Raw genomic sequence first — 11,185 nt, forward strand, 5'->3', positions numbered from 1 at the left:
TAGACAAACACAAGCAAATACTTCTACAAAATAAGGTGAAAGAAATATTAGTTTCTGGCAGTGGGATAAACAAGGGTTTAGGGTCTTGGTAGAGAGAGGAGGCTTGGCCAACGTGGCAGCCAGCAAGGTCCTAAGGGGAAGAGCGATGAGAGACTAATCCACCTGGAAGGGATAGTCGTGGGCCTTTAGGACAGCACATAGGAATCATTGTTCCTTCTGAAGCATTATCTAAGCCCCCACGTGAGCTTCCATTCTTCAGGGAACTTCATCACATAAGGCAGCCATGAGCGTGAACTAGTGAGCTGTTCATGGAGAGTTCAACGGAAGCAGGAGCCCATAAAAATCCTCAGGATGCTGCTTTGATCTCCAGAGAGGCACAGACTTTGCATATTGCATGAGATAAGACTAATAGGTCTTTGGGGGGTTGGGGTATTAAAGAAACGATGAGCACAGAGAACTAACAGATTGAAGCATCCATCAAGACAGCAGATACTTAGGCAACACAAGTTTGTGGGATGTGCTTGCAGTCAAACGTGGATGCTTTGGGAAACCATGGGAACTGGTATTTGGGGAGGAGGATAAATAAACACTTTAAGTTCTGCTAAATTTCTTTTCCATAGAAGCCAAGCATAAACCAATTGTATCACCTAATGTGAAATATATGTGTGTATTTAATAGACTTTATTTTTTGAGAGCAGTTCTATATTCACAGCAAGATTGAGTGGACAGTACAGGGAATTCCCATATATCTTCTGCTACTACAATAGGAACAAGTACCTATGACTGTAGTGGTGACAAAGACTTTCTATTAAGATTATTTTGAATTTGAATGTGTAAATTCACTTTTCAACCAAGATGATATTACTTAGGCTCCCCAGATTCATTAAAGTGACCCTCCCCAGATCATTTAGCTATCGGTGGTGGAAAACCTGGGGCTCCTGATTCCCTGGTATGGTATTTCTTTTCTCTGTACTCTGCTTTTTCTTACAATTAAAACTTCTCACTTTTAAACACTCATGATGTTTAACATTTGGATTACTATTTATACCACATTTGGAGTATCTGCATTAATTCCATTAATTAAGCAGATACTATCAACAGCACCTACTATATGAAGATGCAAAGATGGAAAGGGCAGACCTTCTAAAGGTAAACATGATAATCACGGAGAAGACAGAGCAGTTAACTAACATTGTAAATCATTTTGATATGTGTCAAAGGGAAGTCATTGTAGAGGGCATTTGGGAGGCAGAAGGGAAGAAACACAACTCTAGATATTAAGAAGGGATAAAGAGAGAATGAATGAATGAATAAATTCTACACCAGCACATTTCTTATGAATCTTTCCTGGTATATAATGCCACTATTATTTGAGTATTACCTGATTTGTAGGACTTTGTAAAGTCATGCTTTGGTAGAAATCCCGTTTGTTATTAAGCATTTATAAGTCTTTAAAAATAACAGTGAGGTTTAAAATAACAGTATTTTAAAATAGAGACTTCAAATTCCCTTTCTTCCATTCTGGGCATTTACTGCTTCAAGAGTTTAAGCCAAATCCAAAATAGGCTTTTTAGTCTATGCTATTAGGGTTTAACTCATAAAAGAAATGTTACAGCATAAGTTGAAAGTTAATATAATTCAAATTTATTAGCCCACAGGGTAAAGAATTCCAATTTTAAAGACTCTTAAATGGAAAGAGTCTTGATCTTTCAGGCCTGAAGTCATCTTTTTATTTTATTTCTAGAGATTTACTTCTAGAAATAAACAGAGATGACATTTTTAGGGTAGGATGACACACATGATCTCAGTTAATCTGATTTTGTTTGTCTTAATATGGACTATAACAAAATGATTTGTTTTCATGATTATAGTTTATTGAAAAGGAAGTTACAAAGTTTCACCTGTTCTTGCTACAGTAATATAGTATAAACATGAACATTTTTGTGCTCAGATATAAGCCTATTCATAAAAGTAGATATTTCTTTTCTCAAAATCAACATAATTAACTTGAAATATATTTCATTATTAAACTAGATTATAATAATTATTTCAAGTAAATTTGATACTTTTATTTATCTGTAGAATCAAGCCAATGCACAGTAAAATTGAGGAATGAACACACCAGTTATTTCAATATACTATCACAAGCCTTTTCTGTAAAGGACCAGTATTAGATACAATCATAAACATCTCAACAGCCATCAAAACCAGAACCATACATTTGTCTCAAGAAATGTATAGCATTTAAGCTATACATATTACATATTAATCTTCTGTATAGCACAATAAACTATCCAAAATAACCAATAGAACAATTGAAAAAGCAGTTCCAAAAATGGCATACAAAATATACATTAATTTCTAATAAGTTTGTTATGATAATGAGCTAACACATCATAGCATATATTAACTGAGAAACTCTGTGATAGTAATGTGACTACTTTCACATGTGGAAATGTTAATTATTTTATATTAATAATAAATTTTTTCATTATTCTGATATTGCTATCAGGTTTTAGTCTCAGATTTCCTTTTCTGGATTTGCTAATTTGACTGTGGAATACGAAAATATTTAATTCACTGTATAACACTTTGTTTTTATTTAGAATATGAATCAATGTAAAAAGATGCAATATAAAAAATATGTATGTATGTGTGTATATATATATATATATATATATATATATACACACACAGATATATATATAGATATATAGGAAAGAAAAAATAAAAATAACATTTAATTTTTAGCCATAGTATATATTTTTGATGCTGATTTACTATAGGTCACATATGTATTTTCATTCATAATAATTTTAATGTACCTAAAAATTGAGTCAGAATAGGTGTATTCTTAAAATGGCTATTATGTGCAAAGGAATCATGCAAGTTATGTGATTTACTCATTTAGGCTGTTTTGGACACTTAAAGGAAATAACTCTTGTTATCAATAGTGCTTAAATTTTTGCTCAAATTGGCTGAGGTGAAATTGTAATCAAGAACGATTCTCTAATATTTACTGTCCTATGTTACTTATGATTCCAAGACCTGCACACCCAGGATTAACATCCCAGATGGCTCTGCTCTGCCCTTGGCTTACTCTAATACAGCTGTTGCCTCTAGTATCGAATCTGTAAGGACCTAGTTTACATAGCTTTCAAGGAGCCTAATGTTTGATATCTGGGGTGAATGATTTGGCTCAGTTTCTCCCTAACAGCTTCACATTTTGCTTTAATGGTAGAGTCAAACTCTGAAACTGTAATTTAAAGCCCCAACTGTCCAATTACATTTTAAAAATATAGGTTTTAGAGTCTGAAAAATATGAAACTTTAACCTAGTTGTATTACTTTACTTGCATAGTAACAGATTAAAGTTGTTTCTTAATCATCAGTAGCTGTCCATTCTCAGCACTGTAATAAGCTTGGGAGGGTACCTCATGCTATTAAGACTCCTTGTTTTTTCCTCTTTAAAAACTACACCCTTCCCTCAGTCATGGCATAAGAGTTTGATGCTGATGGGAATTCCGTATGTAGGACAAGTATATAATTAACCAAAGAATTTCCCTAATTTCATTCACAATTATTTCTACACTGTAAAAACACTTGTCCAAATAGTAACTCATTAGGGACTTAACATGTATTTAAAATGTTTCTTTTTCATCCTCAGTTTTATTTATCAAATTCCCAGTAAACAATACCATCACCATTTTTCCCTGCCTGTGGATTGTTTATTATATTCCCCATTATCCACACAGATACATTAATACCATGTACTTACCGGATGTTCACAGAGATAACTGCAAAATAAAAGAAGGTGATGCAAGACATTTATCCTTAACTGTGGGCCTTCGTTTGGGGTAATATCTCTGGTCTTCTCTTCGGGCAAGGAATGAAAATCTTCCCTTCCCAGCACATTCTTCTTCCTTACCACCTATAGTCTCCTTTCTTCTAAAATAGGCAGGTAGGACTTTTCCAATTTAGAATTTTGTTTTGGGACGAATGAGTGCAGTTTCTGGGTACACAACGTTAAGAAAGATAAGCTTCTCAGCCTAAACTGTAGAGAATAAGGCCATATACTTGCCTAGTGCAGAGCTACCACTCAGCTCTTCTGATAACTCTCTGACCCTTTTTCTACTATCTTGTATCCTGATGCATTTAAAAGGAGAAAACAGAGCTGGGTAGGTTGACATGCACCTTACTTGAGAGATGTTCCTAGGGGTAAGATTCAAACACAATTGTTTTATGTGGGTTATGTGGGGGCACATATCAACATTTTGAAACAATCTGTACAAAAATCATGGGGTTATTGGGATTTGGATTTATCAAAAAAAATAGGCCCATCTTGTTTCAACCCAAAGGCTTTAATTTTTGAACTGTCAAAGAGAAGTTATCAAAAGGGCAATGTTACAGAGGGCAGGGTTCCTGAGATGCAGCTCTGACTCAATGAAGAATGGATACTTGATGGTGCATACGGTGCCTTGTGCCCTTTAAGAGACATATTCACTATTTTAAAAAATCAGAATTCTAAAAACCTAAGGGCTTGATCCCTACAAAACATTGGCAAACATTTTTTAGGCATATCAGTCCAGGAGGAAAAGGCCTGAGAGTCTGGAAATGCAATAGAATAAAGAGGAGGGAAGTTGATGGTTCCAGGTTCTCCCACTGCCCTCTAGTCCTCAATTTCTTATCTAAAAAGTTTAAATAAAAAAAAAATAATAATATTAAAATAACTTTAAAAAATTTTTAAATAACTTCCTCCAAGTGATGCAAAATGTTTATGATGTATCCTCAGATTATTGCATGGTCTCTAAAAAGGAGCTAGGCAAAATAGCTTGAGAAAAACCAAAGAGTTTCATTAATAAAAATACTGTAACAAGAGCAAGTAGTGTTGTAATTCATCTCTGAATTACATTTAGAAATGAAATAAACTGATGCTCTCCACTGGCTTTGATCTATACCTGCATTCAAAGGAAATCAAGTTCTGTCTTGAAACTGGAAAACGCTGGTTAGGCGAAAGGCTTTATGGCTGCTGGCAATGCTTTCCAATGAATCAGCAGAGCTATATTTAAATTTTAGGATTTTATATCCCAGACATGAAGCCGACAAATTCTAGTTAATGAAAAGTAAACAGGAAAGCGCTGTGCAATTTTGAGGCCCCAAGACTATAATAAAAGCAACTGCTAGCATTCATATGGCTCTTGAGAGTTTATGATCCTTTCACACACTTGATTTCATTTAGTCCTGACAACAGCCTAGTGAGGTGTTATGAACTCCATTGCACAGCCTAGGAAATGGAGGCTTCATGTGTTTTTAAGTAACTTGCCTTAAGTCATGCATTTGATAATAGGAAACCGGACTAGGTGCTGAACAGTTTTCTTTCCATCTCAAATACCATCCTGACTCAGCCCTGTCTTTCTCCTCATATGAAACTATTATATGGGTGGGAGATCGGAAGGAAAGACCAAGTTATTTTTAGTTAAATGTAAGGGGACCTTCTAGATCCTGAGTCAGTCTTTAGGAGATTCTCTTATCTATGAATCTGGACTCCCAAACATGAATTAATGATCACGTTAATATCCAGCCTAACACAGGACACCTTATAATTCAGGTCAAAATATGTTTACAATGTTCTGGAGAAAGTCTATATAGTACCTTGGTTAATGTATTTCCACTCTTCTAATAAAAGTGAGTATTCCTCATATAAACCTGACTTTGAAACTACCTTTCGGTGGGAAAAAACAAAGATATTGGCTGGTTGACAACATTTTCTCTAACCTTCAGCATCTTAGCACACAACCCATAAAACACGATGAACTTATAGGAGGGAACTTCCAGGTGATTTATAGCTTTTCACAAAAGTTCCTCTTTGCACTCTGAGCCGGGCACCCCCTGTTCCGTATGCCTCAGGTACTCATGTGCCTCCAAGGCACTATCCTGTCTCCTAGACACTGTTTGAGGCAGCATTTTCTGATGCACAAAGTGATTTTATTGAATGTAAACAGTTTCTCAAAGTGTCTTCTAAATCCTTTCGAACACTAAAACTAGAGATGATCTATCTCACTTTGATTGGAAATAATGCCCCTACATTATTTGGCTTCCAAACCAGTCAAGCCTTAGTTTTATCAGAAATAAAAAGAAAAGAAACCAACAACAAAATATAAAGCCAGGGTGATTATGAATTTTCCTTTAGCAATACAACTTCTGTTCTATTGGGATATATATCTGGGAAGTATGCCCGCAGATCTTAGTGTAGTGTATTTTTATTAACATTCCACATAAAACAATTCATAACTTTTGGTCTCAGCAATGTGAAAATGCAACTAGAAACACAGTCTTGTACCTAATAAGCTGATTTACGCTTATCTCAAATAATTCATTTGTACTCATGATTTCCATGCAGCTTCAGTCATTGGGCCAAAAAGTCCATTACAAGAGTCAGGCTGCATAAATGTGGGGTTCAGGTTGAAACAGGAATGAATTTAATGGACTTGGAAGATTTAGGCGAGTCCTTCCAAGCACCCATACTGTTTGTCAGGCTGCGGTTGTTAGTGTAAGAAGTCTGTTTTCTGCTCATGCTGTCAGAATCTTCTTGGTTGAATGTTTGCTTCGTGTTTTGACAGCATGGGAAGCTTTGGACACAGTCTTGCAGGAGATGGCCACTAAAAAACATATATATCCAGGGATTGCAGCAACTATTCAAGGAAGCCAGTAATGCAGTGATGGTAGTTGCCGGGCTTTCTGACTCTATGGAAAACATAAGGGAAAATTATTTAAATAGTCAAATCCAGGTAACTGAGCACTGGATAACTTATTTTCTATTGACTAATGAAAATGTGGGAAAAGTTATGGATTAATAAGGAAATATTTTGTTTATCAATCAGAGAAATGGAAGTTGCTTGGTTGGAAAAAGTTTCATAAGCAAGATGCCTTGAAATATAGTTTAAACCACCATTAAGATGTTTAACTAGAATGAGTAAAAGAAAGTAGACTTTCAAGAGGTTAAGAATATTCACTTATTAAAAAATTTTTTATATACTATATACTAGCTCTAGCATATGCTAATGAACACAGAACTTATAGAATGGCTGTAATTTCAGTGAAATTTCAAGAGTTTTTAGGTACACATACCAATTATGTTCATCTTAATAACTCAGGAAAATGTGTGATATTATGGACCATGTTTAGTAGTTTTAAATTATTAAATATTAAACATTTTTGTAAGAAAACTATATGGAAGGAGACAGTAGAAACAGGTCTCTGCAAGAAGCAATCATTAGTTGTTTTTCTATGGTTAACTAGAAATTTCTTTGGGTTTTAAAGTTAACTATCTTTGGTTGTGGTTTGCACCATGAAATTATATTATTAAGAACAGCTGAATTAGGAAATGCCAACAGGTTTTTAAATATTTTATGTTAATTTGTAATGGTAAACTACATAAATATAACTTTCACAGTAGACCTACTGCACTGATAATATACTTTTACTTAAGATAAGAAAATCAGCAAGCACTGACTTTCCCTTGATTATTAAATATAAACCTGAGTCTTCTCACTCTTGTTATGACACAGTAAATTACAGGTTGTTTAATAGTGCTAAGATGCTACTATTATAATCATGATCGGTGGTGAAGACTGTATTCAGAAAGAATGGAAATCACTAACAAACCCATGCACAAGTGAAGAAGTTTTTAGTGTCTAAATCCTGAGAAAGCAATAATTAGAATGAGTTTTTTATTTGAATAGCAATAATTAAGAGGCCACTAAGATCAAGCAACACAGGAAATGGCAAACCAAAAATACAGTGTTACAGTGTTTTTTCATTATTAGTAATATTATAGCCATGCAAGAATTTTTGTTTGAATTAAAATCACTTCAAATGTTTTATTTGTACATATAACTTCCAAAGTATATTACATCTGTTCCCTATTCCAGCCCCAAGTACCAAAGGAGACAGTTCCCAGATACCTATTCCCCAATTACAGTTGTTGCTGGTGATATTCCTGTAATATATTTGATTTGAAAAATTTTTTTTCTTATCAAAAAGAAATTGTTAAAGACACAATATTAAATAATGCTTTTTTTGGGGGTAAATTCTTATGAAGTTAGTTTTCTAGTTTGTGAAGGAATTAAAATCAAACAAGCTAGTAGGTGTTTTCAATAAACTACTGGAAAGGTTATGTAGAGAGGTATATAGCTGTCAGGTCAAATTAGTGCGGAAAGACCAATGAATTACTCTAATATATTTAGAGTTTATCAATAATCCTGCTTTAAAATACCAGGGGGGGGGTAGGGGAAAGTGTTAAAGTAATTGTTAGAAAAAAAAATTAAAGGATTATGATAAATGGGACACTAGCTAAATGCAAATCAGAATTGACTTCTTAAGTATCTGTCTTCAGAAAAATATGTCCGTTTTACCCTTGTCCTTGGGGTATTTCTACAAAAATTTTCTATTAATTGTGATACTTTTCACAAACTAGCAAAAAGTAGTTCTTGCAGTAGAAATATCTCCCTGAATCCAAAAGACTTGAATGTTGAGAGTGGGGTATTAACACAGTGGTTAATGATGTGGAAAAAAGGTCATTATCCTGTTTTGTCGTGTGGCTGACACTAGAGCACCGTTTCTGGATTTGCGGTTTTAGGAGCATTGTGCGCTACAAATGCAGATTCCTGGGGCCCATTCCAGGTCTACTGCACCAACATGTCTGAGGTGGAGCCCCCAGGAGTTTGCCTTTCTGATATATTCACCCAAAGTATGATTCTTATGCACGCAGAAGTTTAAGAACTTATTTATGAAAAGAACCTCTCTCCCTTCTCCCTCCTCTGTCATCTGTCCTCTCTCTCTGTCTCTGTCTGTCTGTCTGTCTGTCTCTGTCTCTCTCTCTCTCTCTGTCTCTCTCTCTCTCTCTCACACACACACACACACACACACACACGGCTCCATCCCTGCACCTTCTTCCATTGTCCCGGCACCTACCGACCCAGTTGAAGTTCTCATCCCAGACAGACCACATCTGGATGACGGAGAAGGGCGCCCAGCAAACTATGTAAACCGTCACGATCACGAAAGTCATCTTCACTGTGCGGATCTTGGCCCGGGAAACGGTCTTCACGCTGCTGATGCACGGGGCACGAAGGATGCCCTTGTGGAAGGCATCCCCCGCGCCGTCGGCGCCCTCGTTCTGGCGCGACACCGTCTTTCTGCGGACGTTGCGCCAGATGTGGTAACAGATGAAGCCGTAGCAGGTTCCCAAAATGACCATGGGCGCCACGAAGATGCTGCCTGTCATCCAGGTCACGTAGGCGCGGGGACCCCAGGGCTGGATGAAGGTGGCCCAGCAGTCGTTGGCTTTGGTGACGTTGTTCACCTCCACCATAGAGAAGACCAGGTACTGCGGCACGCTCAGCACGAAGCTCAGCACCCAGGCGGCAGCTATCATGAGGCGCGAACGGCGCGTCGGCTGCTGCAGGGTCTTCAGCGGGTGGCACACAGCGATGTAGCGATCGACGGTCATGACCACCAGCATGTAGGCTGACACGAACATGGCGAACACCTGCAGGTGCTTCACCACGCGGCACAGCCCGTCGGGTCCGCGGAAACGATAGGTGATGTCCCAGCACAGCTGCGGCAGCACCTGGAAGAAAGCGACGGCCAGGTCGGCCAGGCTGAGGTGGCGGATGAAGAGGTGCATGCGCGACGTCTTGCGAGGAGTGCGGTGCAGTGCCAGCAGCACGCTGCTGTTACCCAGCACTGTCGCCACGAAGGTCACGGTCAGGACGGCGATCTCTAGTTTGGCCACCCCTTCGTTGCGCACGTCCTCCTGCGGGCCGCCGCCTTCCCCTGGCGCCTCCGCTTCCCGGCTGGTGTTGGCACCGCTGACGGTCAGAGGCCACCATGGGCTGGAGTTGCCCTCCGGCCCCACACGGGGTCCTACGGAGAGATGCACGCGGTCCATGCAGCGCGCGCACGGCGTCCTCCGAAGCCCGCTCCCTCCCGCCTCGGCTGCTGCGGGCCCCTTGCCGGATGCGCGCTCTCCTTCCCGCTTCTGCGGGCTTCCCCGGGCGCAGCGTCCCACCCGCCAACTGAGCTGATCTGTCCAGTCGCCGGCCCCTTTGCCGGCTCTGTTCTGTCCTGGGCGAACCTGGGGAGTTGCGCTCCGAGCCTCTGAAAGCACTGGGCTCCGAACTCAATTATTTATGTGGCGTTTGTTTCCCCAGAACGGTTTCCCTCTCGCCCCAGTGGCTGGAAACTACTCGGTGCCTACTTTCCCCACCTCCTTTTCCTACTCTCCCCACCTCCTTTTCCTCCTCCCCCCCATTCCCCTGGGGGTTGTTTTTTTTCCCCCCGTCCCTACGTCGACGACTTGTCCTCTTTGCATCAGCGCTGCAGGGGTGGGTCTGGAAGACTCGCGGATTCCTCGGCATAATAGGCGGGATCGTGGTGCTTTCCTGTTTTACTCTTCAAAAGCCTAGAGACTGGACGTGTCATGCCTTTTCTGGGCTCACCACCATTTCCTTAAGGCTCTCAAGAGTCACCATAACCTCGCATTTGACTTGAACACTCGGGTGGGGCGGTACGGGGAAATCCCGAGCCCAACCTCCGGGCGCGCGCTCTCGCACCTGAACTTGGCGCGCAGCGCAGCCCCTGCAGCCGGCGTCCCCCGCTCCGCAGCTAACCGGCCCACCCCGGGCCGCCGGTCTGGTCCATTTTATTCCCAGAGCAGCTTGGCTCCAGGAATTTCATCTCACTCCGCCCCGCTCCTGCCCTCCCCCTCCGAAGGGTAACGACTGAGTAACTTAAAAGGCGCTCTTTCCAGTCAAGTCTTGATGCCTGTATGTTTCCCTGCCTACGTTTGCGGGCTGGAAGGACGCACTCACGCGTCCCACTGCCGCGCTCGTGGCCACGGGTGTATGGACAGCGAGTGAAAGGAACATCTCCCGGTTTTCCAGGGTTCTTTTGAGGGAGAGGCGGACTGGGGAGGTTTCTCTAAACTGGATTCTTTGGGTTTTCTCCGGGAAAAGCCTGATTCCCACAGAGGGGATGGGCGGGAGTTGGGCCACCGTAGTCCGTGGGGACTTTGTCTGGTTATTGCTGAGTGGTGGGGAGCATGCCTTTGCACGCACGAAGCAGCTGTGGAGAACAGCCACCCAGGCAGCGCAGTCCAGGGCTCGGCAGCGACAACCCGCCGG

General features: G+C 40.3%; 1 protein-coding gene across 2 annotated transcripts; it reads right to left on the minus strand.

The window, feature by feature from the left end:
• Positions 1-6,155: 6,155 nt before the first annotated feature.
• Positions 6,156-10,281, minus strand: AVPR1A (arginine vasopressin receptor 1A). Of its 2 annotated transcripts, none has more exons than XM_036894876.2 (2): positions 8,973-10,276; positions 6,156-6,743 (listed from the first exon to the last, which is right to left on the minus strand). In XM_036894876.2, exons 1-2 carry the CDS (start codon positions 9,949-9,951, stop codon positions 6,457-6,459), a joined length of 1,266 nt encoding a protein of 421 aa, XP_036750771.2. In that variant the 5' UTR covers positions 9,952-10,276; the 3' UTR covers positions 6,156-6,456. The 2 variants fall into 2 exon arrangements, with proteins under 2 accessions (XP_036750771.2, XP_057342830.1); XM_057486847.1 differs by having other exon boundaries at positions 6,514-6,743; positions 8,977-10,281.
• Positions 10,282-11,185: the final 904 nt, after the last annotated feature.

This window comes from Manis pentadactyla, chromosome 10, assembly GCF_030020395.1.
Source record: "Manis pentadactyla isolate mManPen7 chromosome 10, mManPen7.hap1, whole genome shotgun sequence".
In the NCBI taxonomy this organism is placed as follows: Eukaryota; Metazoa; Chordata; class Mammalia; order Pholidota; family Manidae; genus Manis; species Manis pentadactyla.